The sequence below is a fragment of the Carassius auratus genome, chromosome 7 (genome assembly GCF_003368295.1).
Source record: "Carassius auratus strain Wakin chromosome 7, ASM336829v1, whole genome shotgun sequence".
Taxonomy (NCBI): domain Eukaryota; kingdom Metazoa; phylum Chordata; class Actinopteri; order Cypriniformes; family Cyprinidae; genus Carassius; species Carassius auratus.
Genome location: NC_039249.1, coordinates 4716581 through 4743314, shown reverse-complemented (window position 1 = coordinate 4743314; position 26734 = coordinate 4716581). Strand labels below are relative to the sequence as shown.

The window sequence follows — 26734 nt, the reverse complement described above, 5'->3', positions numbered from 1 at the left end:
ATATTATTTTGCTTTGTCTGTCTTGTCCTTTTTGCTTGCTGTTTTTTCTTCTTCAGCGAAGACATGGAAACCTGTTTAAAATCCTTGAAGCTGGAGATTTGAGATTGTGTGACAGAAGCGGAAAATGGTCGAATCCGTTTTTGCCATTTCTGTGTGAGGACGTGAAGACAACAAGCCAGTAACCCTATCTGTGTGTTTTTCCCTCCTAATTTTTCCAGCTTTTCATTGTTCTTGGAAAGTTGTGTGCCCCCTGTTGCATTGAGGCATTTTGGGAGTCTGCCGCTTTTAGGCCCCGCCTCCCTTCAGTTGGCACAGATAAAGACTCAGTTGGCACTGCACCAGCTAAATGCAATTGCTGGCACAAGTGTCCCTCCGCCTCCAATTACTTTCCCTGCTTTGACCTTGCTCAACTTGCTCAAGGTCACCATGTCGCATCCTTTATATAATCCCCGTGGAGGGCCATTTTCCAGTGGTCAGAGACCCGTCGGTCAGAGACCCGTTGTGCCTGGCCAGTATGGTCTTGGGTCACAGCCTCGAATGGAGCTAGGGGCAGCCCGTCTTGGCCCGGGTTCCATATCCGGTGCTCGCGGGGGACTGATGGTCAACCAGCCCCTCTCACTGGGACAGCGCCAGGCTCAGATTTCCCCAGATCTTGAAGCCGCCATAGACAGGAACCTTCGGGGAGCCCGCGAGGAAGTTCGTCTTCTCACTCAAATGCTCCATCAACCCAAAAAAACAGATCCCCGTCTGAGAGAGGATGCAAGGGATGAAGCGCTTCCATCCGGCAGCGGCTTTTCAGGGACTTCGCGATCTGATGAAGTGGACTGGTCCTTATACCAAGCCCCAGGCAAACTCATTTCATCTTCAAGTTTGGACCGTCCTTCCAGTTCTTCACAGCTGTTCCCATCTGCAAGTTTTGTTGGAGGATCAAGTGGTTTGGACAGCCAGCCTCCGCCAGAAAAGCGGCCTTCACGCTACACCTCTGAAAGTGCCAGCAGCCTCCTAGCAAGTTTTGGACTCTCCAACGAGGACCTAGAACTTCTGAGCCACTATCCAGATGATCAGCTGACCCCCGACAACCTGCCGTTTATTTTACGAGACATCCGAATGCGTAAAGCCAAGAGGGACGTTGATGCGAGATCGGAATACAACAAAGTTATTGACTATGGACATTCTAGAAAAAATGACTATCCAGACGAGACTCCAGATGGATTTGCAAGTAAACACCTTCCTAAAGAGTCACCAAAGTTTGTGAGGGAGGTCTCTGGACCACCCTTCATTGGCATGGACATCACAAAGCCTCCTCCGCCGTGTCAGCCAGCTCCAAGCCCTGTGCAAGTTCCAAAGCTTCAGAAACCTCCGCCTGTAGATCCGAGACCCTCCAAGACGATTCCAGCGAGACCATCTGCTTCCCAGCCTGTTCTGCAGCCTCCCAGTCGACCTCCTCTACCTCTACAGATACCGCCTCAACTTGGTGTTCTTCCTATGATGACCGTTGACGACATCTCCAGAAGTCTGAATCCCAACTGGATCCCGTTCCTTTCACCTGCAATCAGCGCGCCTGCCATGAAGAGGCTTCCAACGCCGACCATGATGAACGATTACTCCGCAGCTACACCAAGAATCTTTCCTCATACATGCTCTCTATGTAACATTGAATGTGTCCAGATTAAGGTGAGTATCTTCTTACCCAGTTGTGTCTCTTTTGAAAGCATAATGTGTTTTGCTTTTTTGTATGTAAAAGGGTCTCACTTCTTGTTTCATTCATTTAAAATGTGAACTTTGAGCTAGAACTGTATTAAATTTAAATAAAATGTCAGAAACCTGTATTGAAATTTAAATGTTTGTTAACTTCAGTTGCTTATAAAGGGTTTCCATATTGTGGGTTAAAAAAAACTGATGTAGAATATATAATAACTGGCTGGAAAAAGAAATGTATCCTGACTATTTTAAGTCAGTTTCAGTTTCAGAATGTGTTTTATCAGTCAGTTTTCTGGAAACCTTGGGGATGCCTGATGAAAAACCATATGTTGAAACCTAGTTTAAGACTTTGGACTGGCTGAAATAAATACTGTTCCTGTTGTGAATGCAGTCCTGATGACTTTCCTCAATGCAGAAGACAAAGGCAGATGCCAATCTTCATCTTCGTAATACCTGAAGCAACGCCTTGGACTTTTTCATGTTGTGAAATTCATGGACGTTTTGTTGTAATGAGACTATAGTGGATTTAACAGGCTTTATCACATCTCATATCTGGACTTCTTGTATTTCTTTTTTTGTTTTTGAAAGTTTTTAGCACCATATTCAAAATATTGTGAATCTTTTTTTATGATCAATTGCACTGTTTAAAGAACTATTGGTAATTAAAGCAAAGCCATTGATAATTAAAGCATTTTTGTTTGATCACAGGACTGGCTTGAGCATCAGAATACAAATCTTCACATTGAGAGTTGTAGACGTCTTAGGAAACAGTGAGTGCTTTTTATGAATGGCTTCCATTGCTCAAGAACTCCATTGGAGAATCTCGTTTAACGGCTAAAACTAAAACCATGTCCTTGTTTTGTTATTATAGATATCCTGACTGGAATGTTGAGTCTGTCCCCGTTTCAAGGTAAATCCCTATCATATCTTGGACACTTTAATCTAGAAATAAAATTCATCTTATAATTTACAATAATTGTATAAATGTTAAAAAGGCTTTTAAATGCACTTGGTTGATCATCCGCAGACCTGAGCCAAAAACAGAACACAGCAGATCAAAGCGTCACACTCGATCGCACTCATACTCCAGATCCCCCAGTCCAAAGCGGCACCATGAATCCTCAAGCCGACGTAAGCGATCCCGTTCACGCTCCCGCTCCCGATCCAGTTCTCGATCCCGAAGCTCTAGAAGGTACCGGCGTTCCAGAAGTCACAGCCGGTCCCCCCATAGGAAGTCTCGAAGCAGTCCTTACAGACGGAGGACCCGTAGTCCACCATCTCATCGGTCAAGGTCTCCAGGTTACAGTAGGCGCTCTCCTGTACGCCGTTCGAGCCCCCGTCGTTCGAGCCCATCCTGGCAACAGAGATCTAGCAGTAGTGAACGATTGGCCATGAAACTCATTTCATCAAGTAAGACCTTTTATTGCAATGCTCTTGTAATGAAAACGTACAGTTTGCTTTCAGATCACTTGGTGTACTAATGCGTTAAGTTCATTTCTTGCCCACAGCTGAGTTTTCTTCAATCGCAGACAGTAGTACTTTGAAGGCTGTTGTGAAGTCCTTGGCACCAGCCCTGCTAGCTGAGCTAGCAAAGAAGAAAAGTAGTTCCACTGCTTCCTCATCAAAGGGAAGCAGTAGCAGCAGTAGCTGGAAACGGCCGCCCTCTCCTAAGAGAGCGGAGTACTCCAAGTCAAGCAGGAGCTCCACCTCAAAGTCCTCCAGCACTCCAAGGGTACGTCCTCATATTGCAGTTACAGGCTGTTTGTTCCTACATTGCTTTAGATTTAAGTCAGATTGTGTTGTCGTATTTCTATCAGGGTCATTAGAAAATCCAAGGATGAAGGTAGGAGTATCTGTACTAATAATTATGCATGAAATCTAATTGTTATCTTTGTTTCTGCATGATGTGAAGCCAAGGCCCAAGGATGCCCCTGGCACATCCTGTTTGTTGAGGCTCATTGGAGTTCCTCATGGGACTACAAGCAAAGAACTGACTGATGCCATCGAGCCTTTTGGCAAGATTTATACTGCCATCCTTCTCAAGGCAATTAGAGAGGTAGAAATAATGTGTTTGTCATGTGTGGTTTTATTTTTCATTAATCTTTGAATGTACGGCACTGTGCAGGTAGTCTACCTCTCTGTAAGATGTGGCCTTCACTGCTTTGTAATTTACATAGAGTCAGACTTAGTAATTTATATATATATATATATATATATATATATGCCTACACAAATGTCCAGTTCATATAAACAAAGTTCTTTTGAATACTTTTTTGTGACTGTTTTTATTTAGCTCCAGAAGTTGTAACACTTGTATATCCTGGGTTTCTAAAAATGCACAGTACCATTCAAAATATTGGGGTTGGCCAGATTGTTTTTGTTTGCTTGTTTTTTAAATCTCTTATGATCACCAAGGCTGCATTTAATTGCTCAAAAATACAATAAAAACTGTAGAATTGGGAAAAAATATGATTGCATCTTAACATTTTGTATGGTAGTGTAACGCAAATATGTGCATTTGAAATGTAGTTGTTGTAGCTGTTGGAAACTTTTGTGGTTTGCACTCTCTTCAGGCCTCGGTGTGTATGGAGAGAGAGGAGGATGCCAAAGCTTTGCTCAACTATAAGAACCTGATGATTCGTGGACAGTTTGTTAAAGTCTGCATGGAGAAGGTATGTTTGAGTCTCTTGGCGGTTCCTCTTACAGATGAACCATACCATGATAGCCCTGATATTAAATCCAATTTGTGCATTTTTGTAGGATGCAAGAGATGATGATGATGATGGGAGAAAATCTGTTAAGACCGAAAAACCTGTTAAGAAGTAAGTGCTCATGCGTGCAGTGGTTTTGCAGATATAACTGTTGACTTTTATTTTCCATGTTTGCAAAGGGTTCTGTAAATGAACTTGTGTCCTGTTACAGAAAAGAGGTGACTACAACAACAGAACCAACCCAATCAGCAAAAGTAAAGGGTGCAGACCCAGTTAAGGCACCTCAGACAGCAAAAGCAAAAGATGTGACCGGATCCAAGACGTCTCAAGTGACCAAGGGAAAACCGAGCGACCCCAAAAAGACTGTTCAGACAGCTAAAGCTAAACCCCTTGCTAAGGGTTCAGGTGAGTAGCTGTCTTCATCTGTAATTCTTGTGGTCATGCAAGACAATCTGTATAACGTTTTGTGTGTGTGTGTGTGTGTGTGTGTGTGTGTGTGTGTGTGTAATTTGACAGAGACAGCAGTTGCAAAGAAATTGGTGAAGAAGGTATGTTATTTTGTGTTCCCTGTCTAAACTTTTAAATTGTCTTCTTCTCACTTTGTTAAATTATCTACTTCTATATATTTTTTGGACTATAGGAAGTACCCTGGAGAAAAAATATAATTGAGATTACAAATCTTCCAGAGGAGGGGGTTACTGAGGATGACCTCACCAACCTTGCTAAACCATATGGCTTCAGTGCAACTCCTCTCATAGCAATCAATCAAAAAAAGGTATTAATATTCGGAAATTATATAGTTTTTTAAATATTATATAATTTTTATAATATTATTTTAATATTTATAGTGTTTTATAAATTTTAACATTCTTTTTTTATACTTTTTTTAGGCGTATCTGCAGATGCCCAACACAGAGACAGTTGAAGCAATGGTGAAGGCCTGCTCTGAGACCCCAGCTAAAGTACAAGACAAGGAGATCACTGTTAAGATGATGATGCAACCTATTGACCTGAATTACACTGTGAGTGTGTACTCCATCTCTTAAATTACGCATAGGACAATCCAAGGATAATATAAGATAACCCAAATTTATTAAACTTTCTGTGTTCTCTCTAAAAAATGCAATAATTATTAACTCTGTGTTGTCAATCAGATAAAAGGACATTTATTTATACTTGCTTGATTAATTCTGGTTAGGTTTGACTGAATGTTTTATCTTTATCTGCCCCAAAGGAGTCAGTATTCAGAGTGCTAATGGACATGGAGAAATCACCTGTAAGTAAATGCCCAAAAGACGAATTAAAATTAAATAACGTGTATCATGGCTCAGACTCTCTTTTTCCCTCCTGACCACAGGAAATCATCACATTGCCAGAACGCCTTCTCATTGTTGGCAATGTGCCAAAAACACTTGGGGCAATCAAGGAAGTAGAGACCATAATTAAACGCCATGGTACCTTCAAGAAAGTTTTGCCACTTAATGGCAGGGTACGCAACTATAATTCAATTTCTATATTAATTAAACAATCTTATTTTTTTATTTCACACATAATATATTTGCAGAGAAACAGGAAAAGCAATAATGTAGTGACTTTAAAATAATGTTTGGCTTTATCTTCCAGTTTTTTTTTTTAAATCTATTTTCTATTATTAAAGGGAAATGTGAGGTCTTAGCTGACTGTTGCGATATTGTTTTATTTTGTTTAAATCTTAGATTATTTTTGAGATGGAGAATGCTAATACCGCAAGGGCTCTCTTCACTCGCTTCCTCAAGATTCGATGTGTGGTCCAGAACAGTGCCCTTAGCTTCCAACTAGCCAGACCAGTCAAGGTAATTCAGCTGGTATTTTCTGCCATTTACATGTGTAGCATCACCTCAATGCTTTTACTGATGCAATTAAAAATTCAATCAATCATGTTGTCATTTATTTAACAGTTTAAAAAGAAGACTGAAGCAAAAGGGTAAGAGCGGAGAAATTAAATATTTTGCTTTTACTTATAAACGGTTCTGGAGATGTCAAAATGAATTTCTCTCTTATGTTTTACTCTCCCCTTAGAGCAAACCCTCCTGATACAACAATAAAAAAAACGAATATCGTCAAAGCCCAAAAGGTAGTAGCTGCATCTACTGCAGGTCCACCTGTCCCAAAAGACAAAGCTCCCAAAACTACTGCTAGTACTGCAGCTAAAAAAGATGAAATTATTATTATAAGCGATAGTGAAGTAAGTTTGAATGAAAGTGTTGCTGATGAAAAGATGAATATTGATACAGCTGCAACTAAAGTTACTGCAGTTCCCGAAGACAATACAGTTGATGGGTCTGCTAATGCAGAAACAACTACTACTGAGAATAAAGCAGAGAAGGATACCCAAGATGTTAATGAAACTCTCATGGAGACCCCTGAAACCGAATCTGTGATAAAAGAGGATGAAGCTGCATCCTTAGTTCCCACGGCTGAATCTGAGATTGTGAATAAGAAGCTTGAAGTTGAGTCCTCCGTTTCCTCTTCAGGATCTGCCGGTTCGGCTGAGTCTGGGAAAGCGGAGTTTAAAGTTGAATCATCAGTGCCTGCAGAATCTGCTGATTCAGTTACATCTCCAAACACAGAGCCTGAAGGTGGATCCACAGTTCTTGCTTCAGAATCTGGAAAAACAGAGCTTGAGGTTGCATCGGCTGTTTCCACTTCAGAGCCTGCAGTTTCAGTGGAGTCTGCAGAAGAAGAGCATGAATTGGCTTCCATTTCAATCGACTCGACCGATCAAACAGGAACATTGCTTAAGAAAGACAATCAGAATGTCCTGCAGGCTGACGATGTTCCCAAAGAACTGGTTCCTACATCTGTGGAAGAAAGCAAAACTGACAATTCAAAGTTAGAAGAAGACAATAATGTTGACTCCAAGTCAGAAATGGAGATTGTTGCTTCAACTGTTAGCAGTGAGGAAACTGCAGTAGAGGCTATGGAGACCCAGAGTCCAGAAGATCCTACCAAAGGCATTGATATCAAAGATGATGTTTTAGAAACTGACAAGCTCAAGATTGAAGACAAGGGACAAACTAATGACTTGAAACCAACTGAACCTTTAGAGATGGACATAAATCCTCAGTCTAGTAATGATAATGAACCTGTTGGAGAGAATGTCCCTGCAGCTGACCTACCCTCCACTTCTGATCAAACGGTCAGTAATTCATCTGTCACAGTTACATGTGCCTCAAAAAGTCCTCAACCGGTGCTTGAGCCCATCCAGATTGATGACGATTCTCTGGACTTTCCTCCGGTTACACAGGAGATTTTAAAGGCCCTTGAATTAGCTGTCCATCAATGTCGCTTACAGTCTTCACTAAAACGTGCTGAAGAAGAAGCCAGACAGAATGCAGAAATGGAGAAAAAAGTTGCAGAGAAGAAAACCGCAAAAGGTCCGTCAAGCTCAAAGAAGCCTGCTCAAGCTACGAAGAAGACCACTCAAGCTGAGAGTAAAAAGATTCAGAACGAGAAAGAGAAAAAGTCTCCAAATTCTGGGTCAAAGAGTAAGCCTGCAGACACCTCGTCCCCAGAGAAAGAGCCAATGTCTAGATTCAGGAGCAGGGGTAATTCTGAAGAAGAGGGCCCTAGCACCAGACGTGGGGGATCCTCTGGGTCCTCCTCCTCCCGGAGGAGCAGGCGGGAGTCCACTCCTCCATCAAAGCGTTTAAGGGGGCATGATATTGATCACAGGGTGAGGTGTACCAAATCTCTATATATAGCTATTGTTTGAAGATGTTTGAAATGGTACCTTGATGTTCCTGCTTTTATTAATCACACAATGTTAATCTTTCCACTTGTTTATAGGTGAGCAAAAACTCACAGCCTTCAAGAAGTCAATCAAAAACAAGGACGGCTGAAAAGGTGAGTGTCAAAACTTAACAAGTCTGCGGTCTAAAAACTGAAGATAGGCATTGCTGATTAAGAATTTGTGCTCTCCAGGAAAACAGTGAGGAACCGTTTCCATTTAACATTGATGAGTTTGTGACCGTTGATGAAGTAGGGGATGATGCAGAGGAGACTGGGGTCTCAAATACTGAGTCATCGGTCAAGGATGAGAAGATTAAGGATAAACCCGATTCCAACGCTGTAGTCTCTCCTATTGCGGAGTCCGATTCAGGTGATCAAACGAAACAAACCGACGACATTGTTGGTTGTGAATCTGCAGATAAAACAGAAGCCAGTATTGAAGAAACCACACCAGCTGTAGAAGTTGTTGCACCTCTAAAGCCAGAAGAGCAAGAGTCTCAGGAAGAGAGTGCTGATAAACCACTGGGAACTGATAGGATGGAAACTGCTGCTGACAACGAGACAACAGAGCCTTGTACTGTAGCAGAAAGTGCTTCAGCATCAATGGACAGCAATGTTGAGACCATGAAAGAAGACCCTGACATTGGGAACTTGGATGAATTCGTGCCAAGCAAGTCAGTTTCTTCCTCTCCTTCACAGAAGGGACCCTGCCCACCAACGTCTGCAGAAACTTTAGAGAAATCAGACGATTTCGATCCCGAGGAGCCTGAAACCTCTGCCCTAATGATGGACAATAATGTTGAGGCAACTCTGAACTCTGAAAGTCCATCCCATGATGCGATGGTCACTCTTGATGAGGTCAGTGAGATGGAGGAAGATTTTCCCGATGAAACAAATGAGGAACAGCATTCGAAGGCTGATGAAGTGCCTGAGACACTTGTAACGGTTGATGAGGTTGGAGATGATGAAATGGGGTGTGAAGAATACCAGTTGGACAAAGAACTCGAAGGCTTAGTTACATTGGATGAGATTGTTGACGAAGAGGAGGAGTTTGATTCATTCAATCCTGAGGTCAGTTTTTTATTTTATTTTAAGGTTACCTTGGTTTGGTTTGGTTCTTGTAAGTTGGCATGACCTCTTCTTTGTCTTTCCAGACTCTTGTAACCCTGGATGAGGCCAAGGGTGACGATGAGGAGATTGAGGAAGTGGAGCATAGTGAAGACAAGCCAACTACCCCAACACCAGTCATACCAGAAGAGCCTGTGAAATCACCAAGCCAAGAAGAGCATGTCTGTGACCTTGAAGAGCTCCGCAAGATGAACTTTGTAACTGTGGACGAAGTTGGGGAGGAGGAAGAGGAACAACCACCCAGCGAAGATGTCAAAGAGGTGAAACAAGTTAAAAAGAGAGCAACAAGGGCCAAAAAGAAAACTCCCCAGGCCCCAGGTGAGTAAAACAGAGAAAGCAACATTTCTTTCTCATTAACCCCTAGATTAGATGTATTTCTAAGTGCAAAGTGGCAAGTAGATTGTCTTCTGTTTTCCCTCTGTAGTAAGGAGATCCACAAGAGGTAAAAGAGGAGCGACAAAGATGGCTGAAGAAGCAGAGGAGCCCGAGACGAATGTGGAGTGTGAACCAGAGGCAGGTGCTTCTGTAAGCAAGAGTCCTCCTGCAGCTGTCGAATCCATGGATCTCAATGTTAAGCCAGAAAAGCACAAGGCTGAAACCGTGAAAGTTCCTGAATCATCGACTGCAGAGGTCTCCTCAGGGCCAGAAGAGGACAGGACGAGAACTGAAGATAATGACAACTCTAAGTCAGAAGGTGATGCTGTTGACACACCAGTCTTTGACAAAAAATCTTCAATCAAAGGTATTTAATCTCATTGAAAGTTGATTACAGGGTTTCCGTGGGGGTCTTAAAAAGTCTTAAATTTAGTTGCATCAAATTTAAGGCCTTAAAAATTCCTAAATTGTACAATAAATTCAAGAGCTCTTAAATATGGCGATGGAAAGAACAGAATTGCGATATGGCTGAATGTAATGATTAAACTTCAAAAGGCTAACGCTATCATTTCATTGATTAAACATGAGCGCTGCAGGTTCAAAGTCCAGTGCTGCATGCTTTGTGTTGTGCTGTTACCGGGGAAAGTTATATTTTCATGTATGCATAGTATGCATTTTCAATACAACTGTTATTTTGTTCAGAATTCAGAACAATGTGAAAATCGCCCCATGTTTTTTCTCTGCAAACACGCAGAGCTTTAAATGTGAACTGGCTGATCGATTAGCAGACAATGTATTACATAAAAATCTAAACATAGGGGTGTGCTATATGTATGGTCTGCGATATTGTAATTGTAGTTTTAATGATGTGTGATTTAATATGAGTCTATCGTGAAAAGCAAACACAAAACACACCTACAGAGTGCACGCATACATTAGGGGATGAAGTCAAGTACATTAGACTAGTGCGCACATTTAGAGTGTGTTCTTTCACTGCATGCATTAATCAGTCTATGAAAATGCATTTAGAATTATCACATATTTAAGACAGGGTGCAGGAAATTTATATTTATATAATTTCATATAGTTAATATCACCATGAAGAGTGCCATTTTTTTCTCCAAAATTAAGCATGATCACAAATGTGAAAATGATTTTGTACAATAGTTCAATATACAAGTAGTTAATATTAAGAGATTACGTTTAAGACACCATATTTCCTGTTTTTGCTCTATTTCTCCAACAACAAAAAAATAATTTCTCAAACAGCCGCAGCGCTGTTTTGCATCTCTGAACATCAGGAGCTGTTTTGTTCCTGAATGAATCAACCGTTTAAATGATTCAGTTCAATCGTAATGACTCACTTATTAACGGTGACTTGCTGCTGCCGACTGGTGGTTTTAATTTCACATTTAAGGTACCTTTCCATTTTTTTTTAAACAATTTCAAACATCAGTTTTCAATATTTTGTTTTTAAAATATCAAAACATTATTGATGCATTTGTAACTGCAGGTTCAGGTACTCCATGTCCCTCTGAGCTGCATTAAACAGCGTGTAAATGACACTTCTAATCTGTGTTTCCTCTGCATTGCAAAGATAAATTCTGTTGATGCTGATTTAATTTGCTTGGTAACAACCCAAATGCTAAAATCTGACTTAAAAGATAAAAAAAAAAAAACTTAAAGGTAAAAATGCCCATAAAACACACTCAGCAAAATATCATCTAATTATCATTATCGATAAAATCCCAGAATGTTTTGGAGATTTCTCTTATTTTTATCAATATTGCACACCCCTAATTTAATATTATAATTTGATAACAACTTTCTTTGTTTGACTGATGTAAAGTTAATCATTTTATAAAACTTTGTTTTTGTGCAAACTTGTATCTGAACTGTAAATTATGCTTTTTACAGTACTTTTATGGTACTTTATGTGGTACTATAGACATTGCCCTACCCCACTCATATGGTTTTAATTATGTGTTCAGGTCTTAAAAAATCCTGCAGAAACCCTGGTTTAGAGTTTCTTTTTACCATTGTTCTTACCTGTTGTTTTCTTCCATTTTCATTTGCAGATGTGTCGAAGCAACGGCAGGAGAAGGAGCCGACTCAGGAACCAGAGGCTAAGAAAGCCCGCTCTGATTCCCCTGTGATTGAAGACTTCACCATGCCGCCGTTTAACCCAAACAAACCTGTTGGTAAGAGATGCACTAGAATCATGCTACCATCAGCACCAACTGTCTTTGTTTGATGATGCTGTGAACTATAACTGAATCAAATGCATTATAACAACATTACTAAATGTCATGTTTTATAGGGCTTGATTTTGTGGTACCCAAGATGGGTTTCTTCTGCAGAATCTGCTCTGTATTTTATGGCAATGAGGAAACTACTAAGAGAAATCACTGTTGTACCCTAAAGCATTACCAGAACATGGAGGTACTAGTTAATTCTGAATGTTAACTGCACTTTAATTTCTTACTGGTTTAAAATACTGGTGGTACTTATTTAAAGTACTGTTCTTATTCAAGACTGAACATCTATTTGTGTAGTTAACTCTTCTTCTCTTTTCCAGAATTACTACAAGAATCTCAAGTCTCAGAAGCAGGGTGATTGCTCAACACAGACAACACTCAGTCATAGTTCTGCTTCTAATGAATAGCCCTTGCTAAAAGGTTTTTGTTTTTTGTTAACAGATGGGTCCAATTGTTTTGCTGTAAAGTTTTATTAATTTTTCTTGTTTAGAATGAAATGCTTTGGCTTGTGCTAAATAAAGGTAACATATAATCAGACATGTCTATTTATGTGCATCTTTAAAGTCTAGCATAGGAGATGATCCATGATCCGCACTCATGAGAACAGTCTTAATTTATTCTTAATTTAAAAAAGAAGACATTTCTTGTGAGTGTGGATCATGATCTGATACACAGTGGTGTCTGAAAGTGTTGGCCCCCTTCCTGATTTCTTATTTTTTGCATATTTGTCACACTTTAATGTTTCAGATCATAAAACAAATTTAAATACGAGCCAAAGATAACAATTAAACACATCATGCAGATTTTAAATGAAGGTTTTTATTACAGGAAAACAAAATAAAGCACTGTGAACTGATGGAACTAAAGTTAAACTTTTTGGAAGGTGTGTGTCCCATTACGTCTGGTGTAAAATAACAACGCATTTAAAAAAAAGACCATCATAGCAACAGTGAACTATGGTGGTGGTAGTGTGATGGTCTGGGGCTGTTTTGCTGCTTTAGGACCTGGAGGTCTTTTGGAAGATACAGATGAGCTAAAATCACATGCTGTGCACCATATTTGGGGATACAACGGTGTACAAATGAAGACTACATCATTAGAAGTGTTAACTGAATTGGTTTTCACCAATAATTATTTTAAAGTGTAAACTTGGTCATTTTTGTTAAACTCATATCAAGGTTGTCAATGTTCCTGCTTGTGCGTGCACCAGGTTTGAACATTAATTTGAATTTCTGAATGATAAATGAGATTGTTTCTAAAGACACTCCTACGAAACAGTGCACACCTGTTATAGGCTGTAACTGTATGTGTTCGTGTTTAACATGGAGCTGATGACAAACTTTTAAAGGTTACTTGCATACTTACACACTAGAGGGCATTGTTAGTATTTCTTTATTAGTCTGTACTTGTTAAACCTAGTACAGTATGTCCACGCACGCACTCTTTTCTCAAATGACTTACTGCTGTTAGCGAGCAGTTAATGCGATTTCAAAAAAAAAAAAAAAAAAGTTTAGAAGAGGTTAAGTCCTTAGGTATGAGATAAACCATAATTATGAGCAAAACACACTGTTGTTAGATTAGATACAGCCCGAATTACTTTTTTTTAAATCAGTATTTATATTTTACATTTGTATGACAATTATTGCATTAATTGCTTCATATATTTCATTTAAGTTTTTTTCATTTAAGTTTTGAGGAAACCCCATCTGATCTGTTCATATTTGCATAAATGTTTTCCACTTTAAGGAGAAAATCCATTTTCATAAATTATTGTTTAGAGTTTGAGTCACTGGCTTGTTTAAAGGAAAATTCTGGAGAATAATAAAGGAATGTTTTCCTCTTCCAGTGAAAGGAATGGTTTCCTCTTCCAGTGACAGTTTTCAGATAAACAGCAAAGACTTTTGGTTTCAGTGAAACAGAAACCAAAACTGTGACAGCTTTACTCTATTTTATTACTTTAGCTTTATTTTATTTATTAAGCCTGCCTATCATCACATCTGTCATGATTTTATTACTTTACATTTGCAAAAACCTTAAAGACTTGAAGGGAAATTGCATTTCAAATTTCACCTATGTCACATGACTATACTTGAACCGGGAAAGGTTTTATTATTATTTGTATTTTTACCTTACATAGCAACAGTTGATTACATTTTATATAATTTTTTATATTAATTTTTTTTTGATTAAATATACCGTGGCACAATATTTCTCAGCTAACTTTGTCAGAACATTTTGTCATGTGACCATTCTAAAATATGAAAACATCTTCAAATTCACTCTCACTTATGCCTCTGCATGAGCGAGCAAATAGTTAAGTTGTGAAGAACATGCCGTTCTATTGAGAGAATAAAACTGCCAATATAAAAACAAGGGACAGAAAGCCTTGACCTTATATACTGTGCATGATTTTTTTTTATTATTATGCACAAACGGAATAAACATTTAAGTATAGTTTACTACATGGTACTACACACTTTAATTCAAAGCAACTTGCAATGCATTCAAGCTACAGAGTTTTCACATTTTATCATGTCACGTTAACATCATTTAGGTTTGGTTTCTTCAATGTTTTTCAGTTTCTTCTCCAGGAAGGAATGGAAGTCTGTCGTGGTGCGACCCCATCTGAACAGGCAATGAAGTGACGGCTTGTTTTCAAACATTCTCGAGTGACTTTCAAGCAAACAAAGCAGAATTCTACCTTGCAGCGAATACATATGACATTCTTACACCCTGTTGTGTCATGCTCCGCAAGGCAGCCACAAGTGGGGCAAGCTCGCATTGAGGGACAGCTCACATTATTGACTTCAGGTAGCGATATATAACAACATTTTGCCAGCTTTTCAATGTCAGGATTAGTGCAGTCGGGATTGTTACAGCGGTCAGATCGAGGGCCTGGGCCTTTCCACTCTCTCATACACTGCCAGCAGAACTGAAATGTCTGACCCTTCTCAGCCGTGCAGATTGTGCACATGACACAGAGGTTGATAATGTCAGCTCTCTCGACGAATGTCTGACATCCAGGACACTGAAGATAATGTTAAAGAACAATTAATGGTATTACAAAAAAAAAAACACGGAGTGCTGACTTTTATGAATCTATTAAAGAATGCAATTATTATTGCTTATATGTTGTGTTTGATGCTAGTAACTCACTGTTTTGTGTTCGCAGTACTCGGCTGCGGCAAGGACAGCCATCATCTCTTCAAAATGGCTCTGCTCCTCTTGAGTCAGCACAGCCAACCTCCGCACTTCAACATAGGGCCATTCTGCATTGCATTTTTGTAGTGTGCCTTCTTGAAGTGCAGGGCATAGGAACTTGTGCTGACCCTGTGAATATGATATTCTATTAGTTTACTGTATGTGCATTAGTTTGAATAAACATCTTACCTGTCCAGCAGACTACGACACCATCCAGTCAGTGACTCTGGAGTCACTGCATGGCCACATGACATCTCAGCACGACGAGTCTCGGGGTCATCATCCCCAGCTGAAAGTAAATTAGTTAGGCTAACTGGTGTCTTAGGGTTCAAGACAAATATTAAGAATCATATCATACATTGAATTTAATGCAACATTTTAAGGATGCAGAGTAACAGCTTAAATGATTGCATGGGAATTCTGGACTAATGACTCATCATAGACTCATCAATTAAAAATAAAGAAATACAATGTTTCTTTATGCAATACATAGATAATCAGTTTACCAAAATGTCTGGACACTTTGTGAAACGAAATCTCCATTTCAAGTGTGATAAATGATCTGGAAATAAGTAGCCTAAAAATTGCCTTAAAATAGCTTAATATTCTATTAAATTACTGTGAGATTTTTGTTACTCATTTTATACGCGCTGTCAATATGCAACTAGACAAAGCGCACTTGTTTTTGACTTCTCTATGCATATATCCTATGTAAAGCAAAAAGAAACCCTACCGACATGACTGTCATCTTCATCTAACGTGAGTTTACATAAATGTAAGGCTATATGCATACTTATGTCATCCTGGCGCGTTACAAACTTAAGTGTTTTGTCGTCGGGATCGTAGCGTTTTTCTTCCCTCTGTTGTTCCGTCATGTTTCTCCAGCAGGCGGTTTAGAAATGAAACCTAGGTCATATGTTGACAGAGTTATGTTTTCTTTCTAGTTTGTCACATGGCTTCTCGGCAGAGGGGTTGAGACACCTGTCACGTTAAGTTTATAGGCTAAAATGAGTAGCTAAATAACCAGCGTTTGTGTTTTCTTCTTTGCTGCAGCTTATAATCTACATACAGAATAAATGTATGAGACATCTGAACGACAAAAGTAAATAGTTTGATATTTTTTTTCTAATTGTTATTATCTAAATAGCAAAGAATATGACCCTATTTACTTTTTATCAAATAGGCCTAATATAGGCTATAGGGCGTCAACACTCAAGCGTATAAAAACAGAAAGTGAAACGTCCGCGGTTCAGAGGTTGTTTTGTTTGCAGTAGCCTAACTTTCATAGGTGCTCTCCTAAAATGGGAAAGATTTTCCAGATCATAGTGGTCGGGATAAAGGGGGAGAAGAAAACGGTCGATGTTGCGACATCAGAGGAAGAATTCAACAAAATGACAATTTTGCAATTCAAAAAGAAATTAGCAGAAAAATTGCCTGGACAAGCAGGTAAGATCATGTTAATTTAGTCAAAGTGTAATTAAATAGCCTACGTAAGCTATAGCCTACATTGCTTAAAAAAGTTAGTCGTTTTATTTCCGGTTACGTTTGGAACCGATGGTGGCCATCGTAAAAAAACATAGAGCTAACTTATATCCTAATTATACACAATAGCCTAATTTAAGCATTTGTGGAGAACGGAGACTATAATGGAATGTATATAGCCTACTTTTCTTTTTTCTAATAATTTCATAATAATTCTATTCGAACGTTTTAAACTTCCTTCTTATATCTCACCATAGGGGATGATCCATCATCACTGAGGCTGCTGTACACAGATAAACAACTAGAAGACGCTGACACGTTTTTACACCACCAAATTAAGGATCGCTCCACTCTCTTCATGGTCTTGCGTCTACCCGGAGGTTTCCAGACAAGCTAAGAAGAACTGAGTCCCTGCCGGAATGAAGTCCACCTTAAGAATCTCGTCGACAGGACGAGAAACGTTTTAAACACAGAGACACTTCTACATTTTTTGGCTAATGAATCAATTTGTTGTTTGCTAGCCTATGTACAGGCCTATGAATGTGGGGTCTGTTGGATATTGTAAATGGGGATCTTTAACCTGTGAACAGGATAATCATAACAGTCTTTGAAAACCTTCTCATGAATTTTATCCATGAAGAAAATGATCTTTGATTTTAAGTGTTATGGTCGTTGCTTCTTTGACTTAGCCTATTTTATTAAGTAGCCTAGGCTACAATTAATAACTCCTGCTTAGTTTTTTTTCTTCTCTTAAATGAATTATATTATATCATAATAAAATGATCAGTTTTGAATGATTTTCTGCATTCAAGTTCTTTAACGCGCGAATTCGAAAGTAAAACTAACTTTTTAAGTTGGACGTGTTTAGGCTATGAGGTGATTAATCGGCAGGACTGTGCTTGTCCTCTTGTGAATTTCTTCCATGTACCAGAAGAAAATGCAACTTTCTTCTGAGGTCAATTGGGATGCAAAATAGGCTTATTCGATGCATATTCAAACAGTCAATAATTCAATTCACTATTAGTTTTCTTTGTAAAATATGGCCTACTCGCTATTGTTTTATCCCTCTGGACTTAATAGAATTTAGTGTGTTACTTCTTTATTCAGGAACTAAGTCCAATATAAAGGGCTGGAAAAATCAAGGTGCCACCTGCTATTTAAATGCAGTATTTCAATGTCTATTCATGACCCCCAAATTCAGAGGCGCGGTGGGGAGTTAAAATGAATGAAATAACCATAAAATGTTTTTATAAATTCAGTATTGTGATTACTGCTTAATACTATACAGTTCTTTACGAACATTCTACTTATTTTTTTTCTTTTCGCTGATCACTTTAGTATTGACTTGATGTCCTATGATTAATGTGACCAAAACACAGAAACATTCATCACCCATACAGATTATTGGTTTCCTTGCAATTTCCCAACTCTTGCATTGGAGTGAAATAGATGGATATCCCTCTTCTCACTCTGCATCTCAAGAGGTTTGACTTTGATTACAAACAGATGAGATACAACAAGAATGAATGTCATCTGGATGTACCTCTCAGTCTACCTCCAAGTAACTCCAATGAGGGATCAATAATGAATCATCATACCAAAGGTTAATTGCTATTTAAATCAATACAAAATAGTCTAAACATTAAAAACCTTGGTCTGTCTCTTTAGGATAATTACACCATATAAGGATGCAATCATCAGATCTTATGAAAATTAAATATGGTACCGTTTTGATGACTGTACTGTAACACAGGGAGATTTGTTTTTTGGTTTGATTAGCTTGTAGGTAATATATATAACACATCCTTTAACGATCCTTCTAATAGGGCCTTCCAGATCTGGGAAAAGTACAGTAGGCAACATCATCCTTGGTGGAAATTACTTCCTTGTGAAAGTGGATCAGAGACTGTGACCAAAGAGTCCATTGAACTTTCTTTTTTTATTATTATTATTATGTGACCCTGGCCCCAATGTGATTTTCTGGTTCACAACAATAAGTAAATGTAGCAATCAACAACAAGGTCTTTTCCATTCCTTCAGAAATTGACTACATTCAGCAACTATAAAACATATGACGATTATCTTCACAAATGGGAGAAAGCATGAAAGAATTGAGCAAACTATTGACACATTTATTTAATAAAAAAAAGCAAGCTTGGTAAAGTGGTCTGTAGTTGTCAGAAAAAGTGCCATGTCATTGACATCACTATTGGTCACAATTACACCCCAGAACTGCTTAAACTCAGCAGCATGACATCAGTGTATAGTGCAATTTCAAAAAGAGAATTAAAGCATTGTACTAGAAGAAGATGAAGAAGACAAAAATCCATATAACATTAAAAAGATCAAACATCTTGAGTCTTACAGACAAAAAATTACACAAAAACTGTGAATAATGAGGGAAGATGAAATCATTCGGAATGTGGTGAATCACTGCATGTTTTTTGTACATTATTGATTTAAAAACATTTAACATTGATAAATGAAGTTCTTGAAGAATGCTGATATTAAAATCAAACTATATAAACAACTTTCATAACAATTTCTGAAAATGTAAAAGAAACAACATAAATGGAACTTAATGAATCTAATGCTTTAATCACATATTTATTTGCATTAGCAAATAAAGCATTTAACATCATTTAGGTCTGAGAGGGTTAAGACTGCAAAGACTTCATTCAATTCATTTGACAAGTTCTTTTAAAAAAATGGTTTATTCGACTGAGTCAACAGGTGTAATGATCAGAGGATTTGAGTTCTGCCCATTCTCACATTCTTCAGGCATGAAATACGGATATAACTTTCCAGGAAAAGACTGCCCAGTGAAAGAATAGATATGATACCTGGCTTCAACATCATAAAAAGAGACCAAACCCTCCTCAAAATCCACAAACACTCCCACTTTCACTGGCTTCTGTCTCAAGGTGAGAGGGACAGGGGTGCAATCATTCGCTGCATACTCATCCCTGTTCCTCAGCCATATCGTCCAATATCCTTTCTCTGGGGTGAGCCCAATTTGCCCTTTTCTTTCAATGGAATCTTCTGCCACACCTAAATCCCACTCCGTCCCACTGACTTGAACCTCATAGTAAAATTTCTGTGAGGAGAAGCCCTCCTTTCCTAAGACACATGAGCAAAAATCAAACCTTTTTGGGGTGTCAGGAATCTTCTTTGACTTGCCTGTATTCCAGACTTTTTTCCCATCGTCAGACAGCATGAGCTCAGGATGAGCCGTGTCAGGGTCAAGTGTCACATCCACTGAAAAATTATATAAAGGTTCATGTTTATAACTTTTGACCAAGTCAATATTTCAGTTTTAGTAAAGTTAAAGGCCGCCAATATAATCACAGCAGCACATGTTTCAAATAAACAGTTATTGTCCATTGTTGTGGATGATAATATAGTTATTGTTACCTCTATAGTCACCTTTTTTTAGTATGAATCGGCCGTTAAGAGTTTAACTGTTGCTAAATGTAACTTTTTAAGCAGTCAGATTTACCATACCTGCATAATGTTTTATACTCCGCAGCTCTCTGCCAACTACAACAAGAATGAAAAAAAAAACTGTTTGTGACTGATTAAAGAGTGTATGGAGTAAATATGATTGGTTACATGGTGAATATTTACCAGTTTCTCTCATTTTCTCATCCAGGATGCTTTGAAGATTAGATATGGTGTTCCTCAGAATACCTCCATGTTCAAGAGCGCTAATGCTGATGGTTTTTGAGCGGCTGGTATATTTGGGGTTGCGCAGGAGGCTAATAATCTACAACATAGGGGGAAAAGACCCTTAAGCCAAGTGTGAATTTTGCTTAATTTCTAACCATGGTTTGTTGAGAAAGACTGACTTGTGTAAAATCCATTGGATGCGACAGCTTCTCCAGCTCCGTTTGTCTTTTCTTGAGCTCCACGATCTCTTCATCTAGCTCTCTGATGATCTGTTCTCCTCGTCTTTCTGTTTCTTTATGATGTTTCTCTGTGAGCTCAAGTAACTCCGTATTGCTTCTGTCAAAGACGTCCTTAAAAAACTTGATGTTCTCTTCAGTCTCCTTCTCATTGGCTTGCTGTTAAGAAGATTTAAATGGAAAATCATCACAACCTTGTCAAAGCAAGCGCTTACAAAAACGAAATAATCTTGAGGAAGAAAAAACAAGCTTAAAAGCAATGCATAATTTCATCAGAAATAAAATCCTATAAATCAAATCAATGCCACTTACTTTGTTAAACCTCAAAGAATGTTTAATTTCTTTTATCTTCCGCAACTTGTCCTGAATTTTCTGCTGCACCGCAGTCTTTTTATTCATCAGCAATTTCTGAGGAGAAAGAAATGGATGTAGTATATACCATCAGCATGCATTTAGTTGCATTTTGTTCATTTTCATAGTTAGATATAATTACCGAACTCTCCTTCACCAGAGGAACAGTATTATGAGTCCTGTGGTCACTCATGGTGCAGAACTGACAGATGGCCGTCTGATCATCTCTACAGTCATCATCATCTGTTTTTATTTGGGCATCAGAATTCCACAAAATCAACATAGTAACAACTAACAATCATCAACACAACACAACAGGCGAAACCAAAAAGGATACATGCGCAGATGATCAAGTACATTAAAACAAATAAATAAAACCGTGGATCTGATGCTCAAAAGGAGTAGGCAGAAGCTTAAGCTTATTGACGCCTACCCCCTTTTTTTACATTTAAACCGTAGGTATCTACTATAATCGATAAGACAGTTGCCACATATTAGTGTTGTCCTATTCCAGTGACAGTACAATCAACAATATTAACTCACAATCATTCTGCTAATTCCAAAAAGAAGAATCTTCAATAAGTACAAAAAAAAACACACACAAAAAAAAACTCGCTAGTCACCAATCTTTTAATTTGATCTTTTGTTCCTTACTTGTTATGAGTTCAATACATTTACTGGCCACAATTGTTTATAATTATAAATAGTTTAATTATATTATCTTGATTAACTTATATTATCTTTTTAGTTTGTCAGTCAAAAAAAATACAACATAAATAGATTGCTCTGCAGCTAATTCCATTTCTACACCTAAGGACATTCTTCTGTCCTGTACTTAGACAGTATAACTTGTTTATACTTTGATTTAAATTGATAAATGAATGGGCACTGCTTGAGTTGGGCTCTCAGGTTATTCCAGAGCCTGGCACCACACACAGACACACACATACTTTTCTTCGTCGTTCTGAAAGCCGGTACTTTAAAATGACCATAACCTCTCAAATTGTAACAGCTATCTCTTTTTATGAATAGTTTTTGAATATTTGCAGGTAGTAGGATCCAATTTGCTTTATACATTAATTGTGCAGTATAAAAAACGACTAAGTCCATGAATTTAAGCATATTACTTTGTAAAAACAGTATATTTGTATGTTCTTGGTATCCTACCTTATGAATAACTCTGATTGCTCGTTTTTGGAGAGTTACAAGGGAATGCAGGGAACTCTTATAATTATTACCCCAGACCTCAATTCCATACGTTAAGTATGACAAAATCAGACTGGAATACAATATATACAGCGCCTTGTAATTTAAAACGTACTTAGCTTTGTTTATGATTGCAATATTTTTTGATATCTTCCTTTGTATGTGTCCAATGTGTGATTTCCAGCTCAATTTGTTGTCTATTGTGATTCCCAAGAATTTAATTTCTGTTACTTTTTCTATTTCAATACCATTTATACGTATCAGTAGTTCCGGAGTTTCCTTATAATTGCCAAAAATAATCATTTTTGTTTTACTTAGATTGAGTGACAATTTGTTTAAATCCAGCCATGTTTTAAATTTGGCTAATTCCTGATTAACATCCTTTATAAGTCTATTATAGTTATCGTTGGAATAAAATAAGTTGGTATCATCAGCAAATAATACAATTTTTAATAAATCTGATACTTTAAATATATCATTAATATATAAGTTGAATAGCAAGGGAGCCAGTATAGACCCTTGAGGCAGCCCACAAACAATGCTCATACATTTTGATTCAGTGTCCCCCATTTTAACAAATTGTTGTCTCTCATCTAAATAGCTTTTAATCCAGTTCCCAGCTACTCCCCGAATACCGTATTTTTCTACTTTTTGTACAAGGATAGAATGATTGATGGTATCAAATGCTTTCCTTAGGTCTATAAAGATTCCAACAGCATGTTTTTTGCTGTCTACAGCACTGGTGATTTCTTCCACAGCATCAATAATAGCCATAGTGGTTGATCTTTTGGGTCTAAATCCATATTGCCCCTCGTTAATTAACTCATGCTTCGCAATAAATGTATCCAGTCTGCTATAGAACATTTTCTCCAATATTTTTGAGAACTGTGGCAGCAGAGAGACAGGCCTATAATTTGTAAATATATGTTTACTTCCATTTTTAAATAGTGGTAACACTTTTGCTATTTTCATTTTGTCTGGGAAAGTTCCAGTTTGGAATGAGGCATTACATATATGTGTTAAGGGTTTCACAATATTATCAATTATTCTTTTTATTAATCTCATATTTATATCCAAATAGTCCATAGAGGATTTATTATTACATTTATTCACAATAGTTATGATTTCAGTCTCACTCACTTCAGAGAGGAAGATGGTTTGAGGGTTCCTTTCTATAGCTGAATCCACCATTATGTTATTACTGCTTGCTGGGATTTTTGCCGCTAATTCAGGACCAACATTTATAAAGAAATCATTAAACTTATTGACAATGTTTTTCATATTATAGTTTTCAGTGTCATTATCTATAAAATAGTCAGGGTATGTGTTGATTGAACGATTGTCTCTTAACAATTTGTTCAGTATATTCCAAATTCCTTTAATATTACTTTTATTCTCATTTAATTTATTTTCATAGTATAATTTCTTGCTATTTCGTACGATAGTTATCAGTTTATTCTTGTATACTTTATACCGTTCTTCAGATTCTTTTGTTTTTTGAATCATAAATTGTTTGTATAAATTATTTTTCTTTTTACATGCATTAAGTAGTCCTTGTGTTAACCATGGACACTTTAGTATTTGTTTCTCCCTCCTATATTGACGCACAGGGCAGTGTTTATTATATAGTGCACAAAATATTTCCAGGTAAGTATTGTAGGCCCTGTTCACATCATTCTCCTCAAGCACTTTGGTCCAATCCTGGTTAGCTAACTCACAATTTAAAGCAACAATAGTCTTTTCAGTTAGTACCCTTTTATATGTATTTTTTTGTGATTCATAGTGTTTTTCGTAGTTGTCATTGTACAATACAAATATTGGAAGGTGATCAGTTATGTCAGATATCATGAGTCCACTTACTTTGGTTTGATCTATTGCATTTGTAAAGATATTGTCAATAAGTGTTGCACTATGAGAGGTAATTCTACTGGGTCTGGAGATAGATGGGAAGAGGCTCATACTATACAAAGCATTCACAAATTCATCAGTGGCATGATGGTTGTCATGATTCATCAGATCAATATTGTAATCACCACAAATAAATAATATTTTATTCATGGTAGAGAATGTTCTCTCCATCCATTCTGTAAATAATTCAATGCTAGACCCCGGTGATCGATAAATACAACTAATTACAATATTTTTTTTCCTTTCACAAATTATTTCAATTGTTACACATTCAAGTAAGTTATCAACTGATACTGACATTTTTTCAATCATTTTAAATTTTAGTTTATTGCTTACGTATATAGCTACCCCACCACCTGCTTTGTTTTTCCTGTTCACATGATTTAAGGTATAACCTTCCAATTCAAAATTGTCAATACCTTTTCTTTCATTAAACCATGTTTCTGATATTGCTACTATATTAAAGGGATTAATAAATTGTTGCAAATACTCTCTGATACTGCTGAAATTTGTGTACATGCTTCTGCTATTAAAATGAATTAATGATAGCTTCCCTTTGGTGTTAACAGCATTGAAATCATTATCAGAATAGTAGCGGCAGTCAATGTTAGTATCTGACAAAAACATAGTGTCAGGATCTATGTTATTCTCTGGGACATAATCACTGTGTTCAGTGACCTCTTGTGGGTTGATCTGATCGGATGTTATTGTATACATGAAGAGTGTTTTGATGTTACCTCTGAGATGTCACCCCCGTTTTCAGTCATATTTGGCTAGCTCCTCCACGCTTCTGACAACCAACACCTTTGCTTCCTCCGGTGGCCCATTTAGCTTAATGAAAATCTTGCAGTTCCTCACCCAAGTGCTCTGGACTTTATCTTGCTTTCTCAGGATCCTGGCTTTGCGTGCTATTTCCCCGTTCTTCCGTGTTAAGTGATCGTTCACAGTAAAGATCCAGAGGTCTTTCATGATTCTTGCAAATATGTTCCTCAAGATTTTTCACAGGGTTAATTAGTTTGTGCTTCCTGAGTTTTTCTGCAGTTTTATGGGGCTCCAAGTGAGACTCGCAGAAAGATGTTCCACAGTGTAAGCATGACTTAATAGCAGACCGCATTTTTTTCTGTGGGCAACTGTCACAGGACACTTCAGGCTCCCCCCGGACACGTTTCCTTTTGATGTCCTCTGCAATTTCTTTAATGGTTCTGTTTATGTTAAGATCTTGTTTTGAGTCCAATTCCCTCCCACACAGTGGACACCTTGGGCATGGACTGTGGTCTCTGTGGCTCCTGATGCAGACCATGCAGTAGTTGTGGCCACAGGAAGTGGTTACAGGGTCAGTGAACACGTCCAGACATATGGAACACGTGAAGCTATTTTTTGACACACTGCTGAAGGAAGCCATGATTTTACAGCTAGAATCATAAACAAAAAAACTTCAGTTATAGCAAATGGATTTAGCAGACAAATAGAAATAGGAGGGGGAAAACACTTTTCAATCAAACTTTTCAATAGCTCCATATTTTCAAATGATAAAAGTAAATTACATTATTTAAAATGTCATCCTATAATGCTGTTGTTATTCATGCAAAAAATCTAACAAGCACATCTGGCATTTTAGTTTTTTCCCTAAATTAAACAAAACGATGTCACACTGGTAAATGTTTTGGATTGTTTTAGACAAGTAGTTGTTTATTTATTGCAATTAATAATGTTAAAAATGTGTCTGATGAAGTTGAAAGCATCAGAAAGCCATATACCTCTTGTCATGACAAGTTTGGGTGTGTAGCATATTAGTTTTGCCTTAGGGTCTATAGCCATCCTGGCTTAGTCAACACTGATTTTCAGGTTTATAGCATATACACAAATCAAGAATCAAAACCTATGTAACATATATATATATATATATATATATATATATATCGCTTTTCTATTTACCACAATTAAAAAGCATAAAGTTTCAAATACTCAAGACAACAATTCGTTCGTAAAACCATTGCTAAACTGTCTTTACAATTCAGTGCATCAATTTTTTTAATCGTATCCACGTCTTATCAAATTAAGTCTAATCAAATGTACTATGTTCTTACCCTTCAGTGATGGATTCAGTCGCTTAATCGTCAACCAAAGAAAGAGAGAAAGAAGATATCGAGAGCTGAATCACATTCAATCAAAACAAAACTGGAAACTTGGGACGATCGAGATAGGAAACTAGGAAAGACTTCTTGGCGAGAGCAACCAATGAAACTGCTGTAATTTGCATGTATTTGCATTTGAAGCCTCAAAGCGTATTATTTCTCATATGTTTTAGACCTGATATGTTTCAAATGTTTTAGATCTAATTAATTTAATAACTCAACCCTGTAGTAAGCCCATTTCTCACAACATAACATAGCTTCGGATTTCACATCCATGATTTCACCAAAGCAGAAGAAGAAAAGAGATTTCCAAAACCAGCTTTTATTAGCTACACTCTGTATTTCATGAACTCACAGGAAAAATGTATTAAAACGGAAACACCTGCACATGGAATATAACGTAGGCTACAACATTGAGAATTACTGTCCGTTTAAACAAAAATGAATGAAAAAAGAAATAAATAAATAACGAAATTAAACTAAAAACATGGCTGTTTTACAAAATACCATAATACCAGCAACTGTTTAGTGAGTTTAGACCAACTCTTATTCAGGTGCATGGTATATTTGAGATTTTTTATTAAATTGTAGCATACTGCATC

At 37.6% G+C, this 26734-nt stretch overlaps 4 protein-coding genes across 12 annotated transcripts in view; 2 read left to right on the top strand and 2 right to left on the bottom strand.

The window, feature by feature from the left end:
* Positions 1–12481, top strand: part of znf638 (zinc finger protein 638) — a 31426-nt gene extending 18945 nt beyond the window's left edge. For 2 of the 5 annotated variants that reach the window (XM_026266750.1, XM_026266753.1), the window contains 24 exons: positions 219–1674; positions 2410–2471; positions 2573–2611; positions 2729–3111; positions 3210–3433; positions 3614–3757; positions 4275–4373; positions 4462–4523; positions 4624–4817; positions 4929–4960; positions 5053–5187; positions 5303–5434; positions 5647–5688; positions 5770–5901; positions 6128–6244; positions 6350–6375; positions 6471–8127; positions 8241–8297; positions 8376–9254; positions 9338–9629; positions 9736–10053; positions 11765–11887; positions 12007–12128; positions 12265–12481. In XM_026266750.1, coding sequence (XP_026122535.1) covers positions 219–1674; positions 2410–2471; positions 2573–2611; positions 2729–3111; positions 3210–3433; positions 3614–3757; positions 4275–4373; positions 4462–4523; positions 4624–4817; positions 4929–4960; positions 5053–5187; positions 5303–5434; positions 5647–5688; positions 5770–5901; positions 6128–6244; positions 6350–6375; positions 6471–8127; positions 8241–8297; positions 8376–9254; positions 9338–9629; positions 9736–10053; positions 11765–11887; positions 12007–12128; positions 12265–12351 — 6814 coding nt within the window. In that variant the 3' untranslated portion in view covers positions 12352–12481. Of the gene's footprint in view, positions 1–56; positions 1675–2409; positions 2472–2572; positions 2612–2728; positions 3112–3209; positions 3434–3613; positions 3758–4274; positions 4374–4461; positions 4524–4623; positions 4818–4928; positions 4961–5052; positions 5188–5302; positions 5435–5646; positions 5689–5769; positions 5902–6127; positions 6245–6349; positions 6376–6470; positions 8128–8240; positions 8298–8375; positions 9255–9337; positions 9630–9735; positions 10054–11764; positions 11888–12006; positions 12129–12264 lie in introns of all 5 variants that reach the window. The other 3 variants (XM_026266751.1, XM_026266752.1, XM_026266754.1) reach the window with 3 other exon arrangements.
* Positions 12482–14341: 1860 nt separating this feature from the next.
* Positions 14342–17014, bottom strand: LOC113105597 (uncharacterized protein DDB_G0292642-like). 3 transcript variants are annotated; one of them, XM_026266757.1, is made up of 4 exons: positions 16880–17014; positions 15337–15434; positions 15101–15277; positions 14342–14972 (listed from the first exon to the last, which is right to left on the bottom strand). In XM_026266757.1, the coding sequence occupies exons 2-4, from the start codon at positions 15397–15399 to the stop codon at positions 14520–14522; spliced, it is 693 nt and encodes a 230-aa protein (XP_026122542.1). In that variant the 5' UTR covers positions 15400–15434; positions 16880–17014; the 3' UTR covers positions 14342–14519. The 3 variants fall into 3 exon arrangements, with proteins under 3 accessions (XP_026122542.1, XP_026122540.1, XP_026122543.1); XM_026266755.1 differs by lacking the exon at positions 16880–17014 and adding an exon at positions 15939–16038; XM_026266758.1 differs by lacking the exons at positions 14342–14972; positions 16880–17014 and adding an exon at positions 15939–16038 and having other exon boundaries at positions 15136–15274; positions 15335–15434.
* On the top strand, positions 16396–17426 carry LOC113105598 (ubiquitin). The gene is made up of 2 exons (XM_026266759.1): positions 16396–16591; positions 16885–17426. The coding sequence occupies exons 1-2, from the start codon at positions 16447–16449 to the stop codon at positions 17022–17024; spliced, it is 285 nt and encodes a 94-aa protein (XP_026122544.1). The 5' UTR covers positions 16396–16446; the 3' UTR covers positions 17025–17426.
* Positions 17427–18557: 1131 nt separating this feature from the next.
* On the bottom strand, positions 18558–26210 carry LOC113105594 (E3 ubiquitin-protein ligase TRIM39). 3 transcript variants are annotated; one of them, XM_026266748.1, is made up of 9 exons: positions 26085–26210; positions 24946–25409; positions 21026–21117; positions 20845–20940; positions 20476–20691; positions 20255–20393; positions 20132–20167; positions 19821–19885; positions 19540–19747 (listed from the first exon to the last, which is right to left on the bottom strand). In XM_026266748.1, exons 2-9 carry the CDS (start codon positions 25397–25399, stop codon positions 19679–19681), a joined length of 1167 nt encoding a protein of 388 aa, XP_026122533.1. In that variant the 5' UTR covers positions 25400–25409; positions 26085–26210; the 3' UTR covers positions 19540–19678. The 3 variants fall into 3 exon arrangements, with proteins under 3 accessions (XP_026122532.1, XP_026122534.1, XP_026122533.1); XM_026266747.1 differs by having other exon boundaries at positions 18558–19885; XM_026266749.1 differs by lacking the exons at positions 24946–25409; positions 26085–26210 and adding an exon at positions 24735–24934 and having other exon boundaries at positions 18558–19885; positions 21026–21126.
* Between the last annotated feature and the right edge of the window lie 524 nt (positions 26211–26734).

What these genes read in the sequence shown, in the direction of transcription:
- LOC113105597 (XM_026266755.1), bottom strand. Translation starts at nt 16,020, where the DNA reads ATGACGGAACAACAGAGGGAAGAAAAACGCTACGATCCCGACGACAAA. An exon ending in AACGCGCCAGGATGACATAA is followed by an intron (nt 15,435 to 15,938) that starts GTATGCATATAG and finishes ATTTACTTTCAG; the next exon opens with CTGGGGATGATGACCCCGAG. An exon ending in GGTGTCGTAGTCTGCTGGAC is followed by an intron (nt 15,278 to 15,336) that starts AGGTAAGATGTT and finishes ATATCATATTCA; the next exon opens with CAGGGTCAGCACAAGTTCCT.
- LOC113105598 (XM_026266759.1), top strand. Translation starts at nt 16,447, where the DNA reads ATGGGAAAGATTTTCCAGATCATAGTGGTCGGGATAAAGGGGGAGAAG. An exon ending in AAAATTGCCTGGACAAGCAG is followed by an intron (nt 16,592 to 16,884) that starts GTAAGATCATGT and finishes ATCTCACCATAG; the next exon opens with GGGATGATCCATCATCACTG.
- LOC113105594 (XM_026266747.1), bottom strand. Translation starts at nt 25,399, where the DNA reads ATGGCTTCCTTCAGCAGTGTGTCAAAAAATAGCTTCACGTGTTCCATA. An exon ending in CTCTGGTGAAGGAGAGTTCG is followed by an intron (nt 20,941 to 21,025) that starts GTAATTATATCT and finishes CTTTCTCCTCAG; the next exon opens with AAATTGCTGATGAATAAAAA. An exon ending in GAGTATAAAACATTATGCAG is followed by an intron (nt 19,886 to 20,131) that starts GTATGGTAAATC and finishes ATAATTTTTCAG; the next exon opens with TGGATGTGACACTTGACCCT.